The following is a 26,809-nucleotide window of genomic DNA, read 5'->3' on the forward strand; positions in this document are numbered from 1 at the left end:
GAATTTTTGCATTGACAACAGATGAAACATGGCTCCATCATTTCATTCCGAAGACCAATCGACAGTCATCTGAGAGAACTGCATACAATGAACGCGCTCAAAAGCTTGAAAAAAGACAAGCAAGGTTAAGGCGTCTGTATTTTGGCATGCGCATAGAATAGTTTTTATTGAATGCTTTGAAAAAAGAAAAAGCATCAACAGTGACTATTACATAGCGGTACTGAACTTTTTGAAATATAAAATCTTCGAAAAACGACCGCATTTGAAGAAAACGAAAGTGCTATTTCACCAAAGCAGTGAAAACAATGGCAAAAATCGGTAAATTGGATTTTGAATTGCTTCCGCATACAAGGGAATTATCCAGAACTGACATCCAGCGACTATTTCCTGTTCTCAGATGTCAGACAATGATCGCTGTTCAAACTTAAAAAGGTTTCCATTAGCGAGTGAGAGGTATACCTGAAAATACTTTCAAGAACTGAATAGAGAAATAGAGAGTTTGGGAGGATAATACTATTTCAATCTACAACGACGAATCCAAAGAGACAAAGTTATGCTCCGTGGATCTCGATAAACATACTTCTACCTAACTCGGTTGGCATCTTCCAAGCTCTAGAGCATAGCAATACTGAAAGGTTCTACAAATGTTGTATCAAAATAACGCGTTTAGCGTTAATTGAACTCGAAGGGGCTGAACTCTTACCCATCTACCTACCTAAAAGAGAATTAAGTCCTAGTAGCTATTAGTTAAGTTCTTGAACTTTTGAAATTTATGTGTACTTGTACAGACCGTCACCTAAAATTCAAAATAGCGTACCATCACTTTGCATAAGTTCACAGGCAATGGAAAAACGTTATTATAGAAACCACTCATATTGGAACATAATTTGAGTTTTGGTTATATATTGGTTATTCATTGGTTATTTATTGGTTATTCATTGGCTATTTATTGGTTATTAATTGGTTATTTGTTGGTTATTCATTGGTTATTTATTGGTTATTCATTGGTTATTTATTGGTTAAACAATGGTTATATATGAATGTGGAAGCTGACATATTTATACTACATTCTTGTATATGTAATATGACGTAGTGAATCGTAAGCAATAAAAAATTAAATTTCGATTTGTTTGATGACACGTGTTTTGCATTTTCGGTGGCGATATAATGTGTTCCGCAACATTAAATCTGTACCTTATGATTTAAACCCCATTCAATATAAAGACTTTGAAGTAAAATTTTACAAAGCGTAAAGCCTTAAAAGTTAGCTTGAATTTACTATAAAAGGTTCCACTTTACTCATTTTAAGAACCAGTCAAACTTATATAATCACCAGTCATACAAAGGACTCGTATTTTAAGCCTACAAGGTACCCACAAACATATTTACTTGGTATTTAAAAATCAAGTTACTGCAAGCAGTGATTAAGCTGCCAAGTAAGCAGCAGAAGGCAAGTTACAAAGGCAAGGGCAACTTCAGCAACGCAGTTGGAATGCAACGAATCGCCAACCACAAATTTACATGCACACAAGTAACGGTGCAACAAAATGTGGAACAGCTGACAAGAAGCTATGTAATGAAGATGTTACATATATGTATGTATCTGGCTAAACGGTTTATTTATGAGTCAAGCATTACCAGCCAGCGTGGGCAATTTACTGCGTGCTGCCACAGATAACAGCTCACACAATCATCTACCCCCCCCCTTTCATAGTCGCATTTGCGTGTGAATGCACACACCTCCCAGTACACCCACTCGCAGTTGCTCTTGCAACCGCATGTTGCTTAGCAGACTGTAAATTATCAAATTTGTAGAGACACACCCACCTTGCGAAAGGCAGCAGCACCATTAGCGCCAACTGACGCCGGCTGAAGGGCGCACAAGGACATGGTATTAGTACGCTTGTACGCTCCGGTTATGCCCCAACAATCAAGCGTGTGCTGCTCACTCACACTATGTATGTATATGTGTGTATGTACATGTGTACTTGGGTATTAATATTAATTTGCATTTGCATGCTACGGGCAATTGCTGTTGCATTTACAGTGCCGCTGCGGGAATCTTTGCCGCTGTTCACTGAAGTGCGTCAGTGCGACTGTTGCCTGCCACTTGCTAGCAGCTGATTGTATAGGCAATCACAGGGTGGCTGGGAATTAATCGAATTAAGCTGAGCGCCCGCAAGCGCATGCGGCGCATGTATTTGACGGTTGCCGCACAAAAGTAAACAAATATGAAATAAATGTCTAGTAAATGCGTACGAGTATATCGTCCTGTTGCCAAGTTGATGTGTGATAATGAAATCAACTTTTTTTTTATTTTTATAGCCTTGGAAAAAATATTAGTTTTTTATTGAAAACGATAGTTGGCCACACCGTCAGATGATGAGAGTTATGGTATGCGCTTCCGGAGTGTAATGCTCCGAACTGTCCACCAGAGCCTCCGAAAAAGATGTCTGCCCTCAAAAAGATTTTTCTGCTTTAAATTATGTCATATCAGAAACCGGGAAGAAGCGAATTCTTTTACCGCCGACAGTAAGTATAATATTTTTGGAAGCAAAAGCCGATATAGAGTTTGGAGAAAACCAAATACTGCGCTAGGTGTGAAGAATATTATACATACAGTCAAATATGGAGAGCACAGCGTTATAGTTTGGGGTATCATAGCTTCAACTGGAAACGGGTATTTAGTTTTTAAGAGAGTACTAAGGCCCGCTATGTTCATAGAAACATGTTGGTATACAAATTGCTGGCAACTTGAAATAGTTCGCGAAGCATTGGAATGGGAAACAAAACAAAGATAGAAAGCACACTTTACTCATTGCTCGAAACTGGCTTAAATTTAATGGCCCTGAAACCACTACATTTGCTAACCCAGTCTCCAAAAATAAATTCGATTGAACATATTTGGCACGTTCTAGAACAGAAAATAGGAAAATTTGATATGATCAGACCCCAAAACCTGCGCTTTTCTGAGCTTGTGCCGAAATTTCTCTCGATGATAATTGATGTCCAAGATGGGCCAAACAAATATTAGAAATTACAAAAATAAAAATTTGTTTGTAAAGAAATTTTTAAAATTTGTGTTGCTTGTTTGAAGACTTTTTTTCTGCTGATATTTTATGTTTTTGTTATCGCAATGAATAACTTTTTTCCTTCGCAGACAAGCTTTTTCCTGAAGATATTTGAATATTGACATAAACGTTTATGACTTTCCTAACAGTTTTAACAAAATCGCACAAACAAAATATGCATGTAGACTTTTTTCCATGACTGTACATCATTTCTGTTAAGACTACCATCAAATTATGTCGAACAATATAGTTAGATTCTAAAGCACCAGTCGACATATACATAGATGGCGCCATCAGGGGGCGCTCAAATTCAAAAGTCCTGTTTACTTTGAAAAGTACCATGTTCTGGGCTATCGGTTTAAAGTTTTAGGTTTAGGTTTAGTTTCACTTAGCTATAGACATTGGTGATATTAACGATAAAATACATATATTTTTGAGCGATAGATTAATTAAGGGTTTATTAAAAGTACATATTTAATGTGCGACGTCTGTTATCTTGCATATAGTGCTTATTAAAATATTAGACCATAAAGAAATTTAACTTCATGGATTTTTAATTGTATCTCAAAGCCGTAAAGATTAGTAGAGTTATGCTGTTTGCAATCAAAATGGAACACAAGTGCTAATGCATTCAGTTATAGTTGAGTCTTCGAGCAGTAAACATTTGTAAAGTTGTGACAATGGTGACGAGGCAGATAACCTCCGAGACTTCTGGAGAAATTGTGTCTGAAACTGGCGGCAAGTATAGAGCGTTTGCCGTAGAACACCGGACTAATTTCCGACGTTGTCTTGACTACTCGTGGTTGTTGCTTTATGTTTTCAATAGGTCCGAAAGTGGGCGTGCGACACTTGCAAGCTGTGCTTTTATTCTTCGGTTTCTGTGTGTCGTTTATGCAGCGTTGCAATCTCTCTCTGGCCATAGTGGCAATGATGGATCGGAATTCCACAAACCCAGACTTTCCGGTGTGCACATAATTTATTTATTAATTTTTTTTTAATATAACGGTTATTGTCTATGGCCATACATATAGGAGTATGCCTGGTCGGAGCAAACAAAGTCAGTGTTATTGAGCAGTTTCTTTTGGGGTTACCTCGTCATGCAGATACCCTCCGGTATGCTGGCACAGCGCTTTGGCGGTAAAGTAGTGTTGCTCTGCGGTGTCGCGTTTTCTGGATTACTCGCCTTACTTACGCCCTACAGCGCTCAATTGGGCGATTGGCAATTAACATGCGTCGTGCGTGTGTTGCAAGGCTTCTGTCAATCTGTCTTATATACTTCCGGGCATACACTTTTAGGTCAATGGGCGCCACCAGCTGAACGCGGCATTTTAGCAACACTTTGCTATTCCGGCCCACAATTCGGAACGGTCATCATATTGAGTATTGGTGGCGAATTAGCCACTTCACAGTTTGGATGGCCGAGCATTTTCTATATTTCTGGCGGTTGTGGCATTATCTGGTGTTTTATGTGGTTGCTGTGGGGCGCTGATTCTCCACGTCAATCCAAATTAATATCATCAAGGGAGCAAAATTACATCGAATCAGCATTAGCGGAGATTTCTGAGAGCGAAAATAATGCCACCACAGCTAAAATAACAACACCATGGTTGAGCATATTCAAATCGGTGCCGTTTTGGGCGATACTCATCGGTAATTGTACCTACAGTTGGGGCTTTTGGACAATGATGACACAAATACCCTCGTATATTAAAAATGTGTACAATCAGGATATCCAAAGTAATGCCTTGCTCTCCGCCCTTCCATATGTCGCTAATTTAGTACTCAGTCTGTTTTTCTGTGCCCTTGCCCATAAACTGCTATCTGCGAAAGTGACTAGCACGAATGCTAGTCGGAAGATTTTCAACACGATCGGCACGTGGATACCGATGGCGGCCAGCATTGCGCTGGGTTCCATCGATGCTGATCAACCTGATTTGGCCGTTATTCTTTTGACTGTGGCAGTGGGTGTCAACTCAGCATCATTTTTAGGTGCAATGGTGAATCTTATTGACTTATCGCCAAATTTTGCTGGAACACTGATGAGCATGACAAACTTTGCGGGTACTATGATGAGCGTTATAGCACCGTTAGTGGTTGGAGTCATTGTGACAGATGCGGTGAGTATGTCAAAAATAATAGTTTAGTTAATATTTGCTTATACCAATTGCAGACAAACCCAAATCAGTGGCGCTATATTTTTTACATTGTGGCGTTGTTTTATTTTTTTGGCAATTTACTGTTTGTAGTTTTGGGTAGCAGCAAATTGCAGCCGTGGAACGAGCCGCTGCAACGACATACAAAACGTGAGCATTTTAAATTTCGAGAAGTGGCAGAACAACTTGATCATAACTTATTTAAATTTGTTTTTGTATAGGTGTTGAACAAAACGTGGAGATGAAGTGTCATGCTTAAAAGGAACGTCACAGAAAAGCTATTGGATGCAAGCATAATTATTCAAATTATTAATTAGTTTTTGGTTTTTTTAATACTTTGCTTTTTATACTCTTGTAACCAGTTGCTGCAGAGTATTATAGTTTTGTCCACTTTACGGTTGTACACATCACCTAAAACTAAGGGAGATAGGGCTATATATACATACTAGAGGACCCGCCCAAGTTTTACTGTGGCTGTTACATAGGTAGTACTACTAATACCATCTATATGATTTGTATTAGTTAGATTATAAATATTATTTGAGGTATAATCGCATTTTTGGTGAAGCAACTTGTGTTAGTTTACAAAAAAATGAATCATAAAGAATTTCGTGCGTTAAGAAAGAATTGATTTTTGGTGTAAAAATACTATTGAATTTGAGCTGTGCATCAGTGAAATCAATCGAGTCCAATCGACTGTCAGCCTAGTGGACTTTGGCATCGTCTTGTTTAATGCACGTTTACGCCTATTTAAGGTTTGAATATTGGATACTGCGATGGTAGCGCCATCTATCGGTCAAACATTTAAAATTAGCAATTAATTACAAATGAAAAATTAATTTAAAAAACATTTTCCAGTGGATCAAATTGTAAATCTAAACCATTCTCGAATCTCCTTGAACATACACACAAAATTTCATCAAAATCGGTCCATCCGTTTAGGAGCAGTTCAAATGCAAACACACGGTCAGAAGATTTATATATATAAAGATATTAAATTGTGATATCTTAATGAAACTTTGATATGTGGGTCGCTTAGTACAGAAAAATTTCGAGTTCGTAGATGGGAGTAAGCGGACCATTGCCACGCCCACAAATCGCCAGAAAGACATAACTAAGCACTCAATTAAGATATAGAGCTGTAATTTGGTGCAGAGGATCGTAGTAGAGGCAAGGGGCACTTGTGAATAAAAATGTTTGAAAAAATGGGCTTGACCACGCCCTTCAACAAGCTTAATATACATATGATCTAAACCTTTGAGGCTACAACCACAAAATGAGTACAAATCCTATGAGAACCTTTACGGACAGTGTGAAAATTGGTGAAATCACAGTATAACCCCGCTCACTCACATGTTAAAAACTACTAAAAGCTCGATAAATTAATAACTAAAGAGCCATAGACTTAAAAATTTGCCGCTGGAATGGTATAACATTATGCTTTATAGAGACCAGGTTAAAAATTTGGGTCATAGGCGTGCCACCGCTTACTCTTTAGTGAAATCGCATATCTCCGGACCCGACCAACCGATTTCGACAATATTTAAAATGTGGCATTTTTCTTATATTCTTACACATGACATTGTGAAAATGGGCGAAACCGGAAAACAACCACGCCTACTTCCCATATAGTACAGCCTTAAATTCCACTTGATCCGTCCAGTTTTCAGTACAAAACTCAAGAACCAATTAATATAACGGGAAACGCTTTGCACGAATAATATCTTTAGTGTATGCCGCCTTATGATTAAAAATTATTTAAGTCCAAAAAAAGCTGTTCAAGCTCCTAGGTACTGAATTCTTAGACGCGTTAACTTTTGATAGAAAATGTCGGTCGATATGTGATATATATATATAACTGAAATTAAGAGATAATCCCTCTCTTCTAATGGTATGTCTGTATGTCAAAAATGGGTTGACTCGGACAAATACATCACTTAGCTCCCATATAATTAATATCACGATTTTCGAACTACTGGGGACTTTGTACCGCATATATCGGCCAATATGTGAGTTATCCCAATGAAAATAAGAGTGCGCGGTTACTATTTGAGCGAAAACGTAGCCTAGCCCTTATATAACTAGTATCAGAATTCTCGAGCATCCGGTTGACTTTACTCAATATGATTGGTTTTACACTCTAAAAAAGTTTCCCTGTCTTTGATTTGATATATGTAGATAATTCAATTTTAAAACGTTAGATGGTCCACCCTTTATTATATAAAAGCAAATATGATTCTTCACTTGAGTGTAAATACACAGGCAAGCGAATGTGAAGCAGATTCCGTTCGCTACAAGATGCTCAAACTCACACACGCACTCGAGTACACAGCCACTATAGCTGCCTGCTTCCAATTGCGCAGGAAATCGATGACCAAACGGAAATGAAATTAGTGCGCAAATGAGAAAATTACAAGCAGATGAAAAGCGAATGCGTGCCGAGGTAAGCCATGGACGTGGCAGCCACGCCTTGAAGGCTCGGCACACCTCGCTGCTGCACATGGGCATGTATGCGTTCAATGCAAACACGCTGCATTCGACACACGTACTCCGACAAGTCGACGCACATACGATATCTCGTATTGACCAACATTTTTGGAAAATATTTTCGTAGTATTTGCTTGCCTTTGTAGCTTCGCACTTGATATGTATAGTATAGTTATATATGTATGTATGTGGTTGTTTTTCTAATTTTCTTCTGATTTTCATTTATTTCGATTTACTTGGCAACTGTTTTCGTTTGGGCATACAAACTCTGCGCAGAATTGTAGAAATTACCACAATTACTTGAAATTGCTGCCAAATAATCGGATGCTGTAGGCTGCTAGGCATTCGCAACAGCCAGTGTGGAACGTTGGTCAGTTAACTTGGCTCGCACGTAATGCTTGAGAAAATTGCTCCAACATATTTTTTATTGAAAATTGCTTGCTCCAACTTAAAAAATGAAAGCAAAACGTGTTGCTAATTTTCAAAACTCAATTATAATCGGAAATTCTGCAATAATAGAGACAAATGTGAACTTTTTCAGTTCTCATGGTGGCACGCCAATGCATTTTCCAAGAACCCATTGAGCTACATATATTCTATGCAGGGGGTTTTTCCAAAGGGACGCTACAAAAGTAGACCGATAATGACAGCAAACAACGCCATATTTTTTCCTACTCTTTTGACATTTCTCTTCAGAAAGGTTTGCCATTTTATCATGGAAAAATAAACGATCGAACTATCAGTCGAAATTATTCAAACTTACATATTAAACTCGGAGTCAGTGGCCTCAATTTTAAGAGAGCGAATTTTGCGAAAAAATCTTGATATGTTCGTGAATTGGGCTGTGTATGATGATGATCCGGATTTTCATCTTCAGTGATGAGGGCATAAGCATTTTTAGTAATGACAACATGAGTTTTTTAATTTCTCCAAATCTTACTTACTTTCGTTTTTGATTCAAAAATTTAGAGTAACTGCTTTTGTAGTACTTCACCACTAACGATAATGCATTTTTAAAACTCACTACTTTACTTGTAGTAGACGTAAAAGCAGATTTGGGCCTTTATGCTGCAAAGTATTGTATTGTTATTATTATCCTTACCTGCAAAGAGAAAGAAGATAAAATTTAATTAAAAAGTGTTGGAAAGCTAAATTCAGTTAAAAACTGCCAAAAAATAAAACATTCATGTCAATATATCAATAAGTAAGCCATACTGAATAAATGTGAGCAATAAGCGCCACTCAAAACTACACTAGTGCTAACTTGTAGTCTAGCATCTGAAAAGATACTGTGAACAGTACTTGTGTTGATTTAAAAATTAAATTTTTAGTTATGATTTAAAGCTTATAACGTTAAATGAGGGTTGTCTTTTATTTTTCGGGAAGAGAGAACCATAAATCATATTAAAACCTAAAATCGCTTAATTGTTTTTGATAATAGTACCCATTAAGCTGTATACTTTTGCAGGCTTTTGAAATAATTGTCGAAAAGCTCTAGCTACCCTGTTGGAAGTATGTCCAAAACATGGACACCTGACTTTTCAGATATCTTTCAGATCTTCTAGTTAATTTTTTTAACAGACGGGAATAAAAGGAAGCCATTCGATGCCACGTCAAGAGTACGCGGTGGATGACTCATCAAATCACTGTTTTGAGCGCTCGAAAGTGCAGTTGTTTCAGTTAATGTGTGAGAGCTGAAGTTGTCATGGTGAATAATGATCCATATTCGGCGTTTGTTTTACCTGATTTTTTAAAAACCAACTCTCAACTCATGTTAATTTATAAAAAACTTGTTTTATGAAACTTACAAATTTATATATACATTGTACACATTACAAACAATGATGCAATTTGGTCAATAATATGTCCAGTCACCACCGGCGACGATAATTGTCTGGCATCTCCGAGGCATGCTTTCTACTAATTTGACGGCGTATTAGTGGCAAAGATCTCCAGATCCGACGAATTTCGTAAGACAACTGCTTCAAAGTGTATGTGCGTCTTCCACGAAGCTTCTGTTTAATATATGCCCACACATTTTCAATAGGGTTTGCATCGTCCAAAAACAGCCGTTGTGCCAGAAAACATCGATGCCGTACGTGAACTGATAATGCAAGACCGTCATGTAATATACACTCAGATACAGGCATACCTATGCATTTCTCCCACCAGCATACATTCGATATTGCATGAACACCTGGCCGTAAAAAAGGTTTGTTCTCGTTGGATCTCGCACAATTTGATAATCGCTCAAAAAAAGGCTCGTGTGGATTGGTGTAAAGAAATGTTGAAAAAATACGATCGCGGTGCTTCAAAAGACGTTTATAAGATCGTCACAGGTGACGAATCATGGATCTATGCAGATGAGCCCGAAACAAAACAGCAATCGACCGTGTGGGTCTTCCAAGACGAGCCAAATCCAACCAAAAAAAAAAAAAACCTTTTCGTTGATAAATATTCCTATTTTCATTATTAGGCCAGAAATATATATAGCAGCTCTCGTACACCTTTATTCCATGTTTCACGGTCTGCTGAACCAGCCTATTGGTGTAAGTTGACCCGGCTCGCGTGAGGACAGAACGTGCCCATATAGAACATTCATCAGTAAAAATGACATTTTCAAAATTTCTATCAATATTCTCATGCGCCCAAGCGAGTCGCTTTGTCACAAGTTTTTCAGTCAACAGAGGCTTCTTCATTATGTTAACAGTTATGTTAACATTAGAGAAATTAAATTATGTTTGCCAAGCTTGACAATTACCTGATTACTTTGCTTGAATTGCTTTCATCAATTTGGACAAAATAACGCACACATATTGTATAAATTTTCAAAGCATATTAGAATGCGGACATATTACAGCCACAATTGAAGCACAGTCCGTCGAGTATGTGCAACTAAGTTAATGATTGGTTGAGCTCATCAATCAACTGTGACACGTGTCAAATTAGGCAGACTTTGTACACAAACTTGCACATTACAAGGCACGTAGGCGAGAATGTGTATAAATATAATATAGTAACTGCAAAATATTCCAACCTGACTAGTTGATCAAATGCGCATGATAGGAATATGAGTGCATTTAAGTGCTCCAATAAAATTACCGACATTGTTTTAATTGCTCATTAGTGGTTATGAAATTTTATTTATTCTCTTTTACTGTTATAAAAAATAAAAACTACAACAGCTGCTATCAAATAGTGATATATTAATTATGACAAATAAAATCATTTTATGTAATAGCTAAATAAGTTATGGTACGTATTTGAAATTTTGCAAATTTGGGTAGTAAATTCACTGAGAGGGTGTCGGTGAAGGTGTTTATGACTCCACTGTGAATAATGTCAGCGCGGTATGAAGTTTGTTCCGTTCGAAATCTGGGCAGGGCATTGCTTCATATCGTCGACGTGGTTAGGGAAGGACATCTTAATACTCCCAGGAGATGGTTCCGATACAAGCAGGTGACTGTGATGATTTGCAAAAAACGAATCCCAACAAAAACTCTGTGGATAGGAGGTCAGTGTGCTCTCTAACTGGGAGCAAGCGGTCCTCACAGTGCACATGTTCGATGGGAAGGGTTTACGTTGTAGTCCGGAGTGTAGTGTTCTGACATATCTGTAGCTTCCTCGTCTGCGTTTCACTGCATACAGGCGACAATATTAGTGCGACTGGTCCGTCGATTGCTTTGGAAATTCTCAACAACTTTTCCTTGTCCCATATGCTGCCGGCCAGCGACTTGAGTACTTTATGGCGGCTCGGTACTTTGGCAATAATAGGCATGAGGCTGTCGAATGTGACACTTAAAATCTTAGGATTATTGACAGCCGGAATGCCATCGACTGCAATATTAAAATAAAGTTTTTACTCCTTTGTCCATTTAGTGGAGGAGAGTGTTAGGCTCCGTGCAGCAAGGAAGCGAGAAAGGCCGGAGAGATAGCCATTTACTTTTGGGCACTTGCCATCGATCCCAATGTCCGACATCATTATCGTGCAATCATCAGCGTACGAGCTGATAGAAGTTCCTCTGGTGGTTGAGGGAGTTTGGAGATGAAGAAGTTAAACAGTAGAAGTCGTCAGAAGAAAGACTTGTACAACTCGACCAAGTGAGCGAATTACGAACGAAAAGGAACGAAATAACGCTCAGCGGTGCAAATAATAAAAGGAGGCGAACTAGAGCGCAATCATCCAATAGACAGACATGAAAAGTCAAACTTGTCTATGCTGCAGAAATAAGTGGTAGGAATCAATGCTATTGAGGCCAACAGAATGAAGCGATATAAAGTGAGCAGCAGTGAAAAAAGATGGTTATTACAAGACATTGATAGCAGAGAATGAGAGAGAAAATTGAATTTGCAAACAGAAACAAAAAAAAGTAAATAAAAAAATTAATAAATACATAAAACAAAAAAATTAAAATTAAAAAAAGGAAAAACACATCAAAATAATTTCGAAGCAAAAAAATGTCCATCAAACAGAAGACATACTGTTTGAAAGAAAGGGTTTAAAGATATCAAATTTATAATAACAAAATAAATAAATTTATAAAAAGAAAATGTTTACCGAGTAACATGGAAAAACAACAAACAAATAAGACCCAATAAAGAAAGTAAAGCAAAAGATCACAAAGAAGAGTTAAAAGGTGGAAATGAAGCGTCAGGACGGAGAAGGATACAAAGGAACTGTCAGTGGATATAGGATAAGGTAGGAGGACTGTGTCGTGGAGTTTACCGTTCTTGCAGGTTAGTGCGTATGTACCGAAACAAGTGGCGCACGTGCTGAAAAATGGAAAGGAAACTAGCAAATATTTACACGGAAGCACTGTAATAAAAGATAAAGATGCAAAAGATACGCACCGCTGTAGCTGACGATGGCGCGCATAAAATACCGTAACTAACTGAAGAGTGCGTCTTGGCGCGCACTGGAATGCGGCGTGAAGGGTACATAGCAGTGGCAATCAGCATAAGCCGCGCACCACGATTCCCAGCGACCAGAATTCTGCCACTACAACAACAACAACAACTGCCAGCGCGAAAAAGGGGTGTGCGTGAGGATATGCGCGAGGAATTAAATTGTCCGCTAGCTTAAATAGCGGAAAAAGAGTGACAGAGCAAATACAACGCACGTATCGGGGCCCCGGACGCGGCGCGGTGCAGTGTCGTGAGCGAAGTCCATTCAATATGGCGTATTTAAAATGTAAACAAGCGGACATGAGCAACCAATAAAGCAAAGGCGAACCAAAGGATCAGCAGAACTTTAAGCTGGACACATGGAAAGGGTGTGCGAGCCGAGAGGAAATGTTAAATAAAAACTGTTAAACTGTGAATGTGTACTGCGTACTAAATACGGCGAAGTTAACGCGCGTGTCACGAAAACGACAGCTTCGTGTACATGTTTATTTGAAAATGTCGGCTATTCGCCGCTAAATGAATGAAATGGTGAATATTGGAATGATGCTGACACCGAGGCGTAGTTGAATCGGATGTAGCAAGTCGAGCAGATAATTAGCACAATAAAATACAGGGCTAAGAGACAGCAGTTGACGTTGATTAGAGACTTGCGCAGCGCAAAAGGCGTTGTACTGAAGGAGCTAGACAAGTTACAGCTAAGAAGTGTGTAAGACTTCACAAAATCCATGCTTCTAGTGTTTGCTGGGTTTTATAATGCATGAGATTTAATGTTGTTGTCTAAGTTAGTATCATAGGTTCTAAGGTAGTAATCATGTCATACTAGCTCAAATAACACAAGCGTTGCCTTTCATATTTCAGGATCAAAGAAGAAAAATATTCGAAACACGCTTTATTGTTTTTCAAATAATCTCTATTATCATCTATAAATTTTTGCATGCGTTTGAACCTATTGTCGAAGCATCTCTGCAATTCTGATTGATGCTCTCGACACTCCAAACGCCTCTTCAGATGTCCCTTAGACCACCCAGTTTATTTTTTGTATAAGGGAATAAAAAGAAGTCTTTAGGTTCCAAGGCTATACTACTTATACGGTGGATGACTCGTCAAATCAAGTTGTTTCAGTTCATGTGTGAGAGCTCGCACTGTCGTTGTGAAAAGTGATCCGTCTTCGGCGGTTGTTTTACCTGATTTCTTGAAAGACAACAGACAAACAAATGGTAGTGTACCTTTCAGTATTTACTGTTCTGCATTTTTCCAGTTTTCTCAAAAAAAAAGGAAAAAACTAACAACAATTTGCTTGAATGTGCATCGTGTGCGAACAACTTTCTTTGGATTCAGTTCATCTTGATATACCCACACAGTTGACTGCTGTGTTTAGTTTCCGGAACAAGAACTGAGCTGGGACGACCTTCACGAAATTCGTTTTGGAGTGATCAACGACCTTGATTGAATTCAGGATGGCAGCGATAAACACTGCTCTTTAATGAAGCTCAAAGTTGTAAAAACTAATCGCGCAAAAATATTCTCGATGTAATAAAACTTTTTGGCCGAGATGAATATTTTAAGTTACTGTAAGCAATTCAAATAAACACTGGTTCTTAATGGAGCTTCATCAAAGTTGGAAATAATAATTGCGGAAAAATGTTCAATCTTTGACTGAGATGAGTATGAATATCATCAAAAATGCCACATTTTGCGAAACATTTTTGATTCGCCAGATTGCAATACTAGGTTAGCCAAATCCATAAATATACATGAGTACCAAAGAGGCAATATAGAAAACTATAATAAACAACAAAAACAGCCATTAACCGTCACTTTGCAAGAAACACATGAAAAACTTGAACAAAAATTGAATCGAGAGAATGCTCTACGAAGTGATTGCTTTCAAGTTTCAAACATCACACAAATCCACCAACGACTAACACTCAACTCTGCATTAAACAACTGAGTTTAATGCCAACAAGTCATGCATGGAAACTATGGTCAGTGGGGCTTGCACAATTACCACCTCTTCCATATCTATATAAACTAAGATTCATACCTTAAATAATTGATGTGCTTCCTCCAACACCCGACAGCGACAGCTGAAAGAAAATCGATTCTCCTAACGCATATATTACATTTTACAAGGCCAACATGCGCCTGAGGAGGAAAAGGTAATAAAATTCACGGCCATAAAATATTTTGGCAACGAGTGATTACTCAGGGCGCGTTGGACAGCGCTTCAATGCGCGCCAGGATGCAGCAGCGAATAAATAAAATTCCCGTCCAGTGGTGGCAGTGGCATATCTGATAGCATCAGTGGGTCTTGGGGTGTGTAGGGAGTGTGGTTCGCTTCCGCAGTGTATTCGAATGTCCGTGTTCGCTGGCTGCACGAAGAATAATAAATAATACCTGCAGTATTGAGCGCACTCTCCATTGTTCGGCTGCCGGAGTTGTTTTTTATCTTTTGTGTGATGTTCATGAAAAAAAGAAATGTATTTCAATTTCGACATCGTCTTTTGCAAGCATATACTCAGTCAGCTTTTCGCGCCGCTCCTTTGGTGAATGGTTGTGTGGATTTAGGGGCTTTGAAAACATGAGCCGGAAAGACTCTAAACATGGTAGCAGCGACGTATGCTTCATATACATTCCTCCTCTTTGGTGAATTTCGGGAAAATGAATTTCATAATTTCCAGATACCACAACTGCACAATATCTATTTCGTTTAAATGCATACATATGTATGTATGTATTGACATATTTTCAATTTCATCGCTGCATCTGATATTGGCTCTCAGTAACTTTTACTGCTGTGAGTTTATTGATTTCGATTTGGTTACTGTACAAATAAAGGATATGTTTGTTTTTGTTCTTGTTAAAATATGTAAAAATGAAATATGCTTGCCGTCCAAAGAGCTTGTCAGCAGCGAAGAAAATATCTTATTACTGCTTTTTGACGTTTCCCGCAGGATAAATTATGTAAGCGCATGACAAGCAGAAACAACAACTATAGAAAAGTGGATAACTGGTTATTGTTAATAGCTATGACGACTGCTATCCCTCAACTGAGGCTCTTATTTCAGCTAAGACATGAACCTTTTACAAATGTTTTATTTTTCGTTCTTCAATGGTGAGTGTAAATATTAATGGACACTTTGTCAGTTAATTAAATTTGAACGAGAAAGACGATGGCTTGAATAACGTCGAATATTGCAGTAAAAATTTAGGAGCATAGTAGATTCCAAACGCACAGTTGGTATGACAGCTATATGGTATAGTTTGATATCGACTGTTCCAACAAAGGAGCAGCTTCTTGGTCAGTAACTGGCGTGCCCAAAATTTTAGATCGGTATCTTAAAAAATGAATGACTAGTTCGTATACATACAGACAGACAAACTTGGTCTCGCCAACTTGATCACTTATATATAAATTACTTTAAGCAAAAAATAGTAAGTTCGTTCAAAATCTATGTCACCCTCTCAAAGTCATCTTTCCCGGCCTCAATAAACTTGTGCCAACTTTTTTTCCAATCCTCGGAACAATTGTTAAAGTTAATTTCCTTGATTTTTAACATGGTTTTTGGGACTTCGGCTCACCGTTGCCACGATATTTGACCGACTGATCGTTTGTTTCTGGGTCGTAAGCATAGATCCAAGACTTATCGCCAGTAAATCATTTCATGATTTCCAAGTAGTCGAAAAGCATTGTTTCACAGTCTACCGCCTAATGCTGTTTTTCAAAAAAAAGTGTGATTTTCGTGCTGTCACTTTTCTTAAAATGATTTTTCAAATTGGTGTTCTCTGATCCTTTCAATATTCCAACCATGCCAGTAAGAACGCTGACTATTAATTGGCGATTGTCAAGCACAAATTTCTTTATTTTATTGACGTGTTGATCATGAGTTGATGTCGACGCTTTCTGAACAATTTGTACCAATAAAAAACACTTGCTCGCGACAAGTACTTATCAACGAAGGTCTTTTTCACCATTTTGAATGTTTCACCACCAAAAATTCATTTCTTTGCTAATATAAAAAGTAATCAATTTGATAAATTTCCTTGATAGCGCTTCTTCTTTAAGGAAATATCCTGATGGAGCCACTCAATTTTTTCGTCCACAAAAGCACCCAACTTTGCCGAAAGGAAATGCAGATGAGCGTCCAGCGTATGTATTTTTAAGAACACACAAGTATTACACCCCAAACCTTTATATGACATTATATCATAAGTTAATTTAGTAGGTCTTTGAAATTTTCCAGTTTATGGTTTACTAGAAAATGTTGTACAATATTCACAAAACGTTTCTAGGATAGTTTTCTCTGATCTATCAGTTTTTAACTTAGAACAAGTTTCGTTAGAAGTAGAATTCTGATTTTCTGATCGATTTGGAAGCTTGACATAGTCAGTTCGACACAATGACGGATGGGTCTGTGGGCCGAAGTCAAGTTTTGATAACTGGCAGTGTATTTGGATTTGCTTGTTGCTTGAGTGCTTCTTGCTTGATTCAAAAAGTAGCAATCATTTGCATGATCTTTTGGGTTCGTCCCAATCATTGGTTTAGCAAATGTCATATATGTATATGGGTTCTTGTTTTGCCCAATCTAACAGCAGTTTCATATTCGAACTAAACTAAAATATCTAAATTCAAAAAAAAATTTAAATAAAAGCACTTTTACTATTTGGTAGCATATTGAAAATCTCTTAAATAATAAAATAAATTTGGTAGCTTTATCTATCCTTCTATATTCTTTAATGAAAATTAGTTTCCATTACTTAAAATTACATTGATTTTAAAATAAATAATTAAAAATTAATGCAAATACTCGCCACTAGCTTAAACATAGACTATTTGCCTAAGTCTTCGCCATTTAGATAGCTTGTAACCATAAGTGTCTAAACGGTTTAAAGGATTTGTGTGCTAAACCAAAGTCTTCAATGAAATTAAAAACTGAAAACACAAAGTTAAAGCATAACACACTATCTGGCTGCAACAGGCAGGGCAAATAACAGCATTCGCTTTGATTTTTCAATATAAAGAGGAATTAAAAAATAAAAATAAAAATGCTGCAAAGCTGCAAATGTGCTACTCTTCAAGAAAAACTAGAGTGTAACGCCATGAAGTAGACACTCCGGGGGCGTAAAGTGTTGTGAGAAGTGTGCAAAGGATGATTGCTGCAGCTCCAACTGACTGACGAAGACTTGCTATCATTCAATACAAGCGCATAAGTGTGAACAAGTGGTCTGTGAGCGCAATAAAAACAGTTCGAAGGGCGTTATAATTCAAGGGAATAAACATACAGTGCACAGAAGGTAAAAAATAATAAACAAAATAAAATTCAGGATATATTGCAGTATGGTAGTGGACTTTCACGGATGAAAATAAAAATAACGCTACATATATGTATGTATGTAGGTCGATTCTAGGTAAATTTTTCAATAAAATGAAAGTATGAGGTGAAAAAGTGGGGTAGCACCTGTATATACATACATATATATATAAATCAGCTGTTCGCTGGGCCAAGATATCAGAAAGAAATGCTTATTAAGTATTTTAAGCATAAATTCTAAAAAATATAAATTATTAAAATTTCTTGAGAAATATTCAAGTTAAGCAACTTCTTAAGACCTCTTGAAGTCATATGCATAAATATGTGTTCGAATCATTAAAGAATTGCTGCAAGCCACACTACAGCAGTGGGTACAAAGTTGGGTAAAGCAGCCTGCACAACTCAACTTCCACCCAACTGATTTGTATTTCTACACTAAAAAAATAAAAAAAAACTGCAGCTGCGTGCGTGCGAGTATCTGAGCCACTCAGCCGGTTTTGACTATTTACTAAGTGCGCTATTTGTCTACGCCTGTGAATGACTGTCAGTTTTTCTGCCACTTGCACACGCTAAACCGACTTTTATGCTCATAAAATACTCAATTTTTTTGTTATGCTTATTGTGTTATAAAAAATGCCCCCAGAAAAGAGGGTATGTGGAAATGTATTGCGAGCTTTTTGAGTTGCCTAGTAACTGGGCTGACTTTTCCCAGGCTGGCGCTTTGCAGTATAAAGAATTTTTGTGTTTTCCGAAATAGTTTCAGAAATATTATGGAATCATTTCAAATCGGTAACTAATGAAAGAACTTAATTTTTAGAAAAATATATTTTTTCTGAATTACTTTGAATTTAAAGAAAAATTATTCTAACGTACTGAAGTGTAAGAGCACAAACCCAATACAGCCGGTCTGTAGCCGCAATGAAGCTGAACTCATAACCGTCTAAGTACTGTTGACAGCATTTATCAAATATTATGTAAAATTATAACTATCTATATGTGTCTCGTCATGCTCGCTGATTATTTGTGTGTCATTGACTTCCGCTGGGATTCACAGCGAATGCCAAGAATAGCGCATGCAAGTGAATATCTATGCAACACTCACTTGTACTTGTACATGTATGTACAAACACAAGCCTACATTGCACATAACAGTAGTCTGTCTACTTTTCGTTTGAATGTACACAACTACATATGTGTGAGTTATATGCCTGTGGCGTAAGTTAGTACTCCCTGGTGGACATTTTTCTAACGAATTTAATATTTGCTATGGAGTTAGACTTGCGCGTCTAGAAATATGTAAGAATTTATTTCCAAATTGCCTCAACAAAGGCAGAAGAAACAAAAATACGCAATAATTTGACACAAAACAAGAAATCAAATGACATCAAGGCGAACTTCAATTCAGCTGAGGCCTATATTTATGAGGTTATATAACGGGTGATTTTTTTGAGGTTAGGATTTTCATGCATTAGTATTTGACAGATCACGTGGGATTTCAGACATGGTGTCAAAGAGAAAGATGCTCAGTATGCTTTGACATTTCATCATGAATAGACTTACTAACGAGCAACGCTTGCAAATCATTGAATTTTATTACCAAAATCAGTGTTCGGTTCGAAATGTGTTTATCGACAAATTTTGTTCAGCGATGAGGCTCATTTCTGGTTGAATGGCTACGTAAATAAGCAAAATTGCCGCATTTGGGGTGAAGAGCAACCAGAAGCCGTTCAAGAACTGCCCATGCATCCCGAAAAATGCACTGTTTGGTGTGGTTTGTACGCTGGTGGAATCATTGGACCGTATTTTTTCAAAGATGCTGTTGGACGCAACGTTACGGTGAATGGCGATCGCTATCGTTCGATGCTAACAAACTTTTTGTTGCCAAAAATTGGTTGACATGAACAAGATGGCGCTACATGCCACACAGCTCGCGATTCTATGCATTTTGAGGGAAAACTTCGGACAACAATTCATCTCAAGAAATGGACCCGTAAGTTGGCCACCAAGATCATGCGATTTAACGGGCTACGTCAAGTCTAAAGTCTGCCAGCAACTATTCCAGCTTTGGAAGACAACATTTCCGAAGAAATTCGGGCTATTCCGGCCGAAATGCTCGAAAAAGTTGCCCAAAATTGGACTTTCCGAAATTATCTTCAAAAAGTAAATGTCATGAACCAATCTAACGTTTCAAATAAAGAACCGATGAGATTTTGCAAATTTTATGCGTTTTTTTTTTTTTAAAATCACCCTTTATATATCCATTGCAAAGGAGGGTTGAGGACGAATGGCGCTGCAGCCACCTTATCTTTGCTTCGCTTTGTCTATTGTGATTTCTTTACTAAATTTTAGTAGCTAACAACATATTGAAACTATAAAAATCGTAAACAGATAATTTACAGTCGACAAGCCGACACAGGATTTGAAGTGGTAACGCGATTTAGAAAAGATGATATTCTAATAATTATACAAAAAAATACTGTTTTCTTTCATAAAAACATGCCTTTACATGTTATACACTGTTAAATATATACCCTAAGTATACGGAGCAGGCACACAGTACGCCATGTCGTATGAGCAACACATAATACTCGTATATGTACATATGAGGCACTTGAATGAATGGCATTTAATGAATTATCTTAACTGGAAATAACTCTAAAAAATGCTTTTATAAAAAAAAAAATTATTAATATTTTAATTTTTTTTATTAATTAAATTTATTATTAATAATTTTTTTTCTTGCAGCACAAAATTCTATATTAGAATATATTTTTTTTTAATCTATATTGATTTTTAATTCAAAAGATCACAAAACCTTCTAGGAAAAGAAACAAGATTTAGGCACGTTTTTAATTGAAAAAAAGAAAATCTTTATCTTCGCTTGCACCGAAGCTATAATACACTTCACAAAAACAAATTATTATTTACAAGAACTTGCTTCCGTTTGTTCGGTTATATGCTATATGCTATACTTACAGGATGGATCAGAACAATTTCTTCGGAGATTGCATAGTTGTTTCAGACAATAATCCAAGCTAAATTTCGTAAAGATATCGCGTCAAATAAAAAGCTTTCCATACAAGCACTTTATCCCGACAGTTCAGTTTGTATGGCAGCTATATGATATCGTTGACCGATCTGAATGTTTTGTTTGGAAATGATACCGTTGACTTGGACAATACTCTATACGAAATTTCGCCCAAATATCTTGTCAAATAACAAAATTTCCGTTGTTTGATCGTTCAGTTTGTATGACAGCTATATGTTATAGTGATCCGATATCGGCAGTTCCAACAAATGCGCAGCTTCTTGGGGAGAAAAGTAAATGAGCAAAATTTCAAAACGATATCTCAAAAACTGAGGGACAAACTCGCGTATATGCAGAAAGACAGACAGGTAGACGGTAATGGTTAAATAGACTCAGCTCGTCATCATGATCAATTATATATATATTTTCATAAGGTCTCCGAAGTTTCTTTGTGGGTATTACAAACTCCATGGCAATCTAAATCCTTGTTAAGGGTTAATATAGAGCAAATATGTTTACTTTGGAAAATTTTTCTAAAAGCAAAAACTGTAACTTTAGAAGGTTTTTTTAAAAAGATAATAAACTAACAAAATAACGAACACTTTAATGTACATATACATACATACGCACTATATGTACAAACTTATGCGTATTAAAGGAATATTACAAAAACAAATATACACACATAAATATCTGCGAGTTTTGCCTTGTTCAATAGGAAAATCACAAAAGTAAAGTAAACTCGTTTAGCAAAAGTTGTCTACTTTTGAAACAGAACAGAGCAACAAGAAATCACAACTTCATCAGCGCAAAAGTTATTTGCCCACAACAAACTACATACAAAGCACATATTACCAATAAACGAGTAGACACTAAAAGCTACGTTGTTTCCACTCGACAATCGTCCATTTGTGGTCGTCAATTGCATTTCTGTGAAAAGCGAAAATGGTAATACAATAAATTGTTATACGTGAAGGGGTTGGGGAAAAGGAAGGCGTCTGCAATGCAATGTGTATTAAATACCAAGAAAAGCGGCTGAGAATGGCAAAAGTTTTGCACAATTTCATTATATACCTTTATGCTATACGCATGCTTTTATATATATTTTTTATCTCTGGTATAAGTATATCTTTTTGTCAGATTGGTTTTTGCTCTTTGAATTACTTTTAGCAATTTTGGGCGCTGTGCTGATTACTCAATAGCTTTATTATATTAGTTGCTGGTATTTTGTGTATGAAAGAATCATATGCGAAGGAAGAATTGTTAGACATTTCATAATCCATATAATTTTATTATGTATCTATGTTCGGAAGATATAATAACAAATCTTATATAAGTGATAACTTCTCAAACAGAGAGCTTTAAAAGCTTTGTTGCTAGAAAGTAACTTTAAGGAGCGTCGTTTAAGCTTAAATTACTTAAATTTCCAGCAATCCAATGACGTGCTTTCAATATAAGTAACTTTAAGTGTAAAGATTTTGCATCTTACAGGAGTTTGAGAGAGTTCGCTTTGCCAGGGATAGTTAGTAACTTATCGAAAGTCTTTTTAATCATTCTAATGAAAAATCACCATGAAAGCGCTGGTTTTGCGGTTTCTTAAGAAAAAACGACAGTTAGATTCTGAGTTATTGCTTGTACTTATTGTTGTAGCGGCAGAAAACATTCTTGAAGTAATTTCGAGAAATGGTGCCGAGTTGACAGTACTTGGCTGGATAAAAAAACAAGTCCGTTCCGATCGCTTACACCCGAATGTCGTGCGAACAGATATTTTGAGCCTTCGAAGGTACTGACTCCACAGCCAGTACAGTCGAACTCAGTTTGAGATAAGCGATATGCCGGTATACCCTAAAATATATTATTCTATGAATTCAAAACTCGTACTCATATGGACAGAAAATCCCGCCTTCTATTAAAAGCCTTTCAATTTTAAGAAATTGTAGCGCCACTGATAATATGGTTGCTGAAAAATTCGGAGAAGCACAAAATTTACTTTTTCAGTTTGTTAGACGCCTTTTCACACCAAAAACTTAGGCACCACAAAACTTACGCTATTTTTATTTCGCTCTCTCCCTAATAAAAGCAAACATTGACGCACTTTCATACAGCGTCACACACACAAGCGCAATTTACACTCCCACACACTGCAAAACGAATGCGCTGAGCAAGGAGAAGAAGCTGAAAATAACAGTTAAATCTTTCATTTATCGATTTATCGCACAGAGTAATATTTACTCATCCTGACTGCTGTCAGCTAGCGACTTTTGCCTTTCGTTAGCTTTATTGTTCGCACTTTTATTGCTTTTTTCCAATTTTCAGATTCTATTGTACGTATTATATATGTATTTACCAACTGTATACAGTCTAACTGGCAGTAAGTGTGTGTACTACTATGTGGGTGAGAGCGTGCATAGGATTAAGTGATATATATAGTATATAACCATATATTTATGTGTGTGTACGGGTGTGTGTGCTGGCTGATGCGGCGCCCATAAAAAGATTGAATGACACACACGCGCTGCCGTAGCAGATAAAAATGTATTTGTAAGTGTGTATATGTATAAATATATGTATATCTACTATTTTATTTATATGTATATATAAAAATGTTACACATGTACGCTGTAACTGGAGATAGGTACAACTGTTGGAAAATATCGTTCTAAAGTCATAAGGAGTAAATATGTCATTCTAAGCCAAGCGCCGATTGATTCGTTGTCAAGTGATGCGACAGTGTTTACCCTACGGCCTTTACTACAATAGATTTTTCATTAAAAATTTATATATATGTAAATGTTACAGTGAAAAATACATAGAAAGTGTAGGCGGAAGCTGAAGATGGCGAGGTGCTACTACTTCTAAATGTGTTGAGCAAACGAAAGTGCCGGAGACACTGCGATTTACTGTGGGGTAACAGCTTAGCTATAGGAATACATGCATATATTATAAATCTATATACAAATATATGCACATTTGACAATGGCGTGATTGCAGGAAGCAAAGCCTCAGCTACAGCAGCTACCGTTTTTATGTGTCTGAAGTCTAGTTAGGCAGAAGTACCCTTCCGGAAATGTTTACGGTAGTTTCAGACTTTACTTTACATTATAGAAAAAATATCAATATTATGTATTTACATATCAGCTCTTCACTTAGAGCATGAAATACCTTATAATCAAAGCGCACACAAATTAAAAAAGCAGCACAGCCAAACTAAACTGTGAATCCCTCATTTTTTATCGTTTTTTTCTCTCAAAATTTATATTTTTGATAAAGTTGAAAACATTTTCCAGTAAAAATACACTACGCTGCTGCAAGTGCATCGTCGTTTCCGGCTTTGCTTGCACTCTGTTCACAACCTAAAACTTTGCTCTATGATTAAAAGTTTTATTATTGTTTTTTTATTTTGCATTTTGCCTTGTTTTGCCAGCATAGTTGCAATTTGCTCTATAGTTTCCAAACGAAAATTACATAGTTGATTCAATTTAGTAGATTTCAACATGTGTGACGTCGCTGCAAAGTTTCTGACATTTTATTTTCCTTCTTTGTGTGCATGTGTGTGTGTGTATGCATTTATTGTCGAATCAATGTTTTGGTTATTTTCAAGGGACTTATAAGATATAAGTTGAATAGTTAAGCTCTTGGAATCATCTGAAGGTGTTAGTTTGCATAACCAAGCATGTGTGCCCAACAATACGGAAACTGTCTTATTGAAGAAGGCGCTATTTTATTTAGGGACATTCGGGCACTGCAGTTAAATTTTGTGGTCAGATGGAAAAACTTTAGTGAAATTATGAAATTTGAACGCTATTCCGTCGATAGCACGGCTGATTTTTATTTCAACGAACATAATTTATATTTTTGCACAGAATAGTGACCGGTTACGAGCTCAGCAGCTTTTAAAAGGTAGTAGTAATCAAACTCTTCAGAAAGAAATACCGGCTACTTGTCGTATTTCACTCGGACCATCAATCATTAATTCAGCATGAGCCTAGCAACCGTGCAAGCTGCCAGTTCTGCCACTTGCAGCCGGAAGCTACCGAGCACCTAATGATAGCACAGCAGTTTTCAAACATAAGATTAAGACACTCGGCTCTATTAATACCATAATCAGGTCGACAAAAACTTAGCTGTATCCTCCGCGCGGGTGTCGTCTTACAATGATGATGCTCATGATCTCAGGAGGCAACTTGTCAGAGTCATTACATTGCAGGCAGTCGGTTCCTAGCGAAGGCTGTCGTATTTTCTCAATCATTATCCTATGTTGGAGTGCTTTATATGCATCCTTAGAAGAACTTGATACCTGGCGGTGTGTATAGAAACCCCCGAAGAAAGGTATATAAAGAAACGCAGCGGAATGGGATATCAGTCAAAACGTCGGTGGGAGACGAGGGTACTTCTACCAGCGATCTTAGGAGCGGCGTCGCCAGCGGCGGTCGGATTGTACAACCGCGTCGAGGGCAAGTCCAGCCTGAAGTATGAGGAGGCGAAACGGATGGCTTAAACTAGAGAGGTCACACTTCGGCAGTCGAAATTGGTAAATGTCACAGGAGCGGTGGATAATAATGGAAATGAAGCTATTGGAAGCTACTCTTCACGAGAATGGACGCCGAACCGAGCCCATATATGCCGTCATTTGACAGGATGGCTTAACGGTGTCAAAATTTTAAAATGTAACGACGACCTGACGCTAACTTGGGCAGGGGAAGCGATCAGGAAGGAGCGAAACTGGAGGTGGTGGACTGCAGTAGTATTCCATAGGTTCCCAAAGCGACGGTAAGTGTTCCTTGCGAGGTGAAACCGGAACCGCAGAGAATGTATGAATGTGAATGCTGCAACAACAAAATCCGGACGTGCTAACTAGCGACTGAAGGGGGTTAAATGAGGCGAAATATATCAACAAAGATAGCGGCCAAACCAATATCATCCAGACGGCAGAGTATATTCTGTACCCGAGGTTCGGGAAGATGGTGTGGGGTGTTGCAAGCATGTTCCTCCTGCAAAAACACATTGGAGCGGGTGAAGTAGGAAAGGATCTCGGCATTGAAGAGATCATGGCTACTTCACTTTTCCTACAGGAGGTGAAAAAAGAACCCAGTCAGCTCCAAAATCAAGATCTGAGGGTATTCCATGTGAACCTCCACAAAAATAAGATCGCCTCTGCTGAGCTTTTTCTCAATTTAGAGATTCTTCTCGGCTTCGACGTGGCTTTAGTCCAGAAAACATGGATTGTATCAGTTAACGTGGTCGCTGCGCTGAAGTCACAAAACTATACAACATACTTGTACACTCCGTTCGTAATTAACAAGCTAAAATCAGCTCGTATTGGTGAAGAAAAGCCTACTTCTCATATTTCAGTCTTTCCACAAATGATCTCACGGTTGTGGTAGTAAAGGGTGCCAGGGATGAGTCTCTACTCTTTGCATCCTGCTTTATGGTACTCGATTGCGAGGTGCCAACGGCAGCTCTCCAAAGGCTGGCGGCTACTTCCCGGAAACAGGCGTTGGTGATGGGCGCTGATGCTAACGCCCATCATGTAGTTTGGGACCATCCCGACATCAATCAACGAGGTAATTCCCTAATCAATTATTTTTTACAAAGAGGTCTAGTGGTCTAATCGAGGTGAGGAACCTACCTACAAAGGAGCCACTTCCAGAAACGTTCTAAAACTAATTGCACGATAGGAATCAAGTGCTTCTTACAAGCATCTTTTACATGTGTGAAGGTAACATGCAACCCAAGTTAACGTTTTTTCGTATCAATGCAACTGATTTCTGAAATACTCAATAAAAGCCAGCTAAATCTCTTCCTTTTCATATAAATTCGACATGCAAATTTAATGCTCATTTGGCACTGTTA

The 26,809-nt window shown here is 37.5% G+C and overlaps 2 protein-coding genes across 14 annotated transcripts in view; one reads left to right on the top strand and one right to left on the bottom strand.

Moving 5' to 3' along the window:
- The window catches only part of LOC125776581 (putative inorganic phosphate cotransporter), a 35,255-nt gene extending 29,033 nt beyond the window's left edge, over window positions 1–6,222 (top strand). Inside the window, exons 1-5 of one of the 2 annotated variants that reach the window (XM_049449558.1) lie at window positions 3,522–3,809; window positions 3,898–4,034; window positions 4,103–5,188; window positions 5,242–5,374; window positions 5,446–6,222. In XM_049449558.1, coding sequence (XP_049305515.1) covers window positions 3,752–3,809; window positions 3,898–4,034; window positions 4,103–5,188; window positions 5,242–5,374; window positions 5,446–5,483 — 1,452 coding nt within the window. In that variant the 5' untranslated portion in view covers window positions 3,522–3,751 and the 3' untranslated portion in view covers window positions 5,484–6,222. Of the gene's footprint in view, window positions 1–3,521; window positions 3,810–3,897; window positions 4,035–4,102; window positions 5,189–5,241; window positions 5,375–5,445 lie in introns of those variants that run through there. The other variant, XM_049449559.1, reaches the window with a different exon arrangement.
- The window catches only part of LOC105231640 (low-density lipoprotein receptor), a 368,088-nt gene that overhangs the window by 141,096 nt on the left and 200,183 nt on the right, over window positions 1–26,809 (bottom strand). The window lies entirely within an intron of this gene.

This window comes from Bactrocera dorsalis, chromosome 2 (assembly GCF_023373825.1).
Source record: "Bactrocera dorsalis isolate Fly_Bdor chromosome 2, ASM2337382v1, whole genome shotgun sequence".
NCBI lineage: Eukaryota > Metazoa > Arthropoda > Insecta > Diptera > Tephritidae > Bactrocera > Bactrocera dorsalis.